General features: G+C 35.6%; 1 protein-coding gene across 1 annotated transcript in view; it reads right to left on the bottom strand.

The window, feature by feature from the left end:
* Positions 1-1360: 1360 nt before the first annotated feature.
* The window catches only part of LOC108740607 (neurotrimin-like), an 80421-nt gene continuing 80115 nt past the window's right edge, over positions 1361-1666 (bottom strand). The window contains exon 8 of the mRNA XM_025977507.1: positions 1361-1431. Coding sequence (XP_025833292.1) covers positions 1397-1431 — 35 coding nt within the window. The 3' untranslated portion in view covers positions 1361-1396. The remainder of the gene's footprint in view (positions 1432-1666) is intronic.

The raw sequence follows: 1666 nt of genomic DNA, 5'->3' as shown, positions 1-1666 counted from the left end.
TTTTGTCATTTTAAATTAATTATTTTTCTGTTTATGTTAAAGCAGGTATGAAAACTTTTTCTTTTAATGAGAACGAATTTCATTCGAAATTACTGTTTAATTTTTAATTTTTAAATTATTTACTGGTAACGCTTCTGAATTTCCTTTATGCCATTTCGTTTAGTAGCGCAGTAAATAAAAAAAATCCAATTTACACCACCCCAGACTCGACTACGTAAGTAATTAAAAATATTCATTGCCTGAGAGTGTACTCAAATTGCCCTTTTGCTATGTCATAACTCTATTGAGTTATGCACTCTTTAAACGTTGCGGCCCTTTTGGGAAAGTTTCACTATTTCACGATGCAAAGAGTGAGAGAGAGAGAGAGAGAGAGAGAGGATGAAATGTCCTTTGAATTATTTAATTTAGTTAGAACTCCGCGTTCTGGTAAAAGTAATGAATTTCTCTCTCCATCTTTCTCTCTATTTATTTTTGTCCCTGTTCAATAAAGTAGACCGTCAATATTACAAATTATTTCATTTTTATTTGCCACTTGTACGATTTCAATTGTAAACGAAGCCAAGTGGTTTTGCCGCGGAAAGTTTTAATTGAAAACTGCGGTGCAAGAGTGTTACAAAAATTTTACTGTTTTGTGTTGTTATAAACCTAAACACGAACGTTTTCGAAAGCAAGTTTAATTGTTCAAAAACATGGCATAAGCTAAAAGTAATCAGATTTTTATTCCTTTTTTTGTTTTTCAACTAAACATGAATTTTACTTTGTGTACCTGCTTATTGCTGGGACCATATGGATTGCGATGTATTAATTAAGTTTCTTTTAATTAATTTTAATTAAAAGTACGATTACTCAAGTCACCTAATTTAATAAGGAAAAGTGGCTAGATGAACGTTAACAGTAAAGATGTAATCAAATTAATAGTTCAAATAGCCAGGCTCGTAGCTAGTTTTTTTTAAAAATTTGCGAACTCACCTTCTAATTTAATAACACCATCAGTTTCGCCTAGTGAATTCTTCGCTACACACTTGTAGGAGCCAAAGTCGTTAATGTTGACATTTTTAATCTTTAGCATCATGTACTTCTTATAGCCATTTTCCATAACGTTCGCTATGTACTTTTCTCCTGCTAGTCAATCGAAAGGAAAGCTTATAAGTTAAATAAATCGACGGATTTGAATAGAATGTAGCACGATCTTCTTTTACTCAAGTTGACGTAGAATAGGGGATCATAACAGGTCAGATCAGGTGAGGTTAGGTTAGGTTGGGCTAAGCTTGGAGCAAGTTTAAATTAAAATGACGTAGATGATAAGTATGCTGGGTTAGATTAAGTTAAGTTTGAGACCGCTTCGGTATTACATACTGTAGGTAGGGGGAGGGCTTTTGCAAAACGTTATGGAGGGTTATAGCGGGATAGGGGGTAAGAAATCTTCAGAATCTGCAAAACGTATTATTTGCACGGACCCTTTCGATGAAATTTAAATTGTACAGGGTTTGTCCGGAAAGTAATAGGACTGATTTTCTTCCGCCGCGACTGTACTTCGGAGCATGCGCGCACCGACTGGATTCGGTAGAGGGCATTCCTAGCTAACGAACGAGCGGCTGGTGAGTTGTCTCCGAGCACCTGGAGAGTCAGAACAGGCTTTTTCGCGCGACGTGTTTCTGGAAGTTAT

The sequence above is a fragment of the Agrilus planipennis genome, unplaced genomic scaffold (assembly GCF_000699045.2).
Source record: "Agrilus planipennis isolate EAB-ADULT unplaced genomic scaffold, Apla_2.0 scaffold201, whole genome shotgun sequence".
In the NCBI taxonomy this organism is placed as follows: Eukaryota; Metazoa; Arthropoda; class Insecta; order Coleoptera; family Buprestidae; genus Agrilus; species Agrilus planipennis.
Note: the sequence above shows the minus strand (reverse complement) of the source record. Positions and strands in the feature narration are given on the sequence as shown.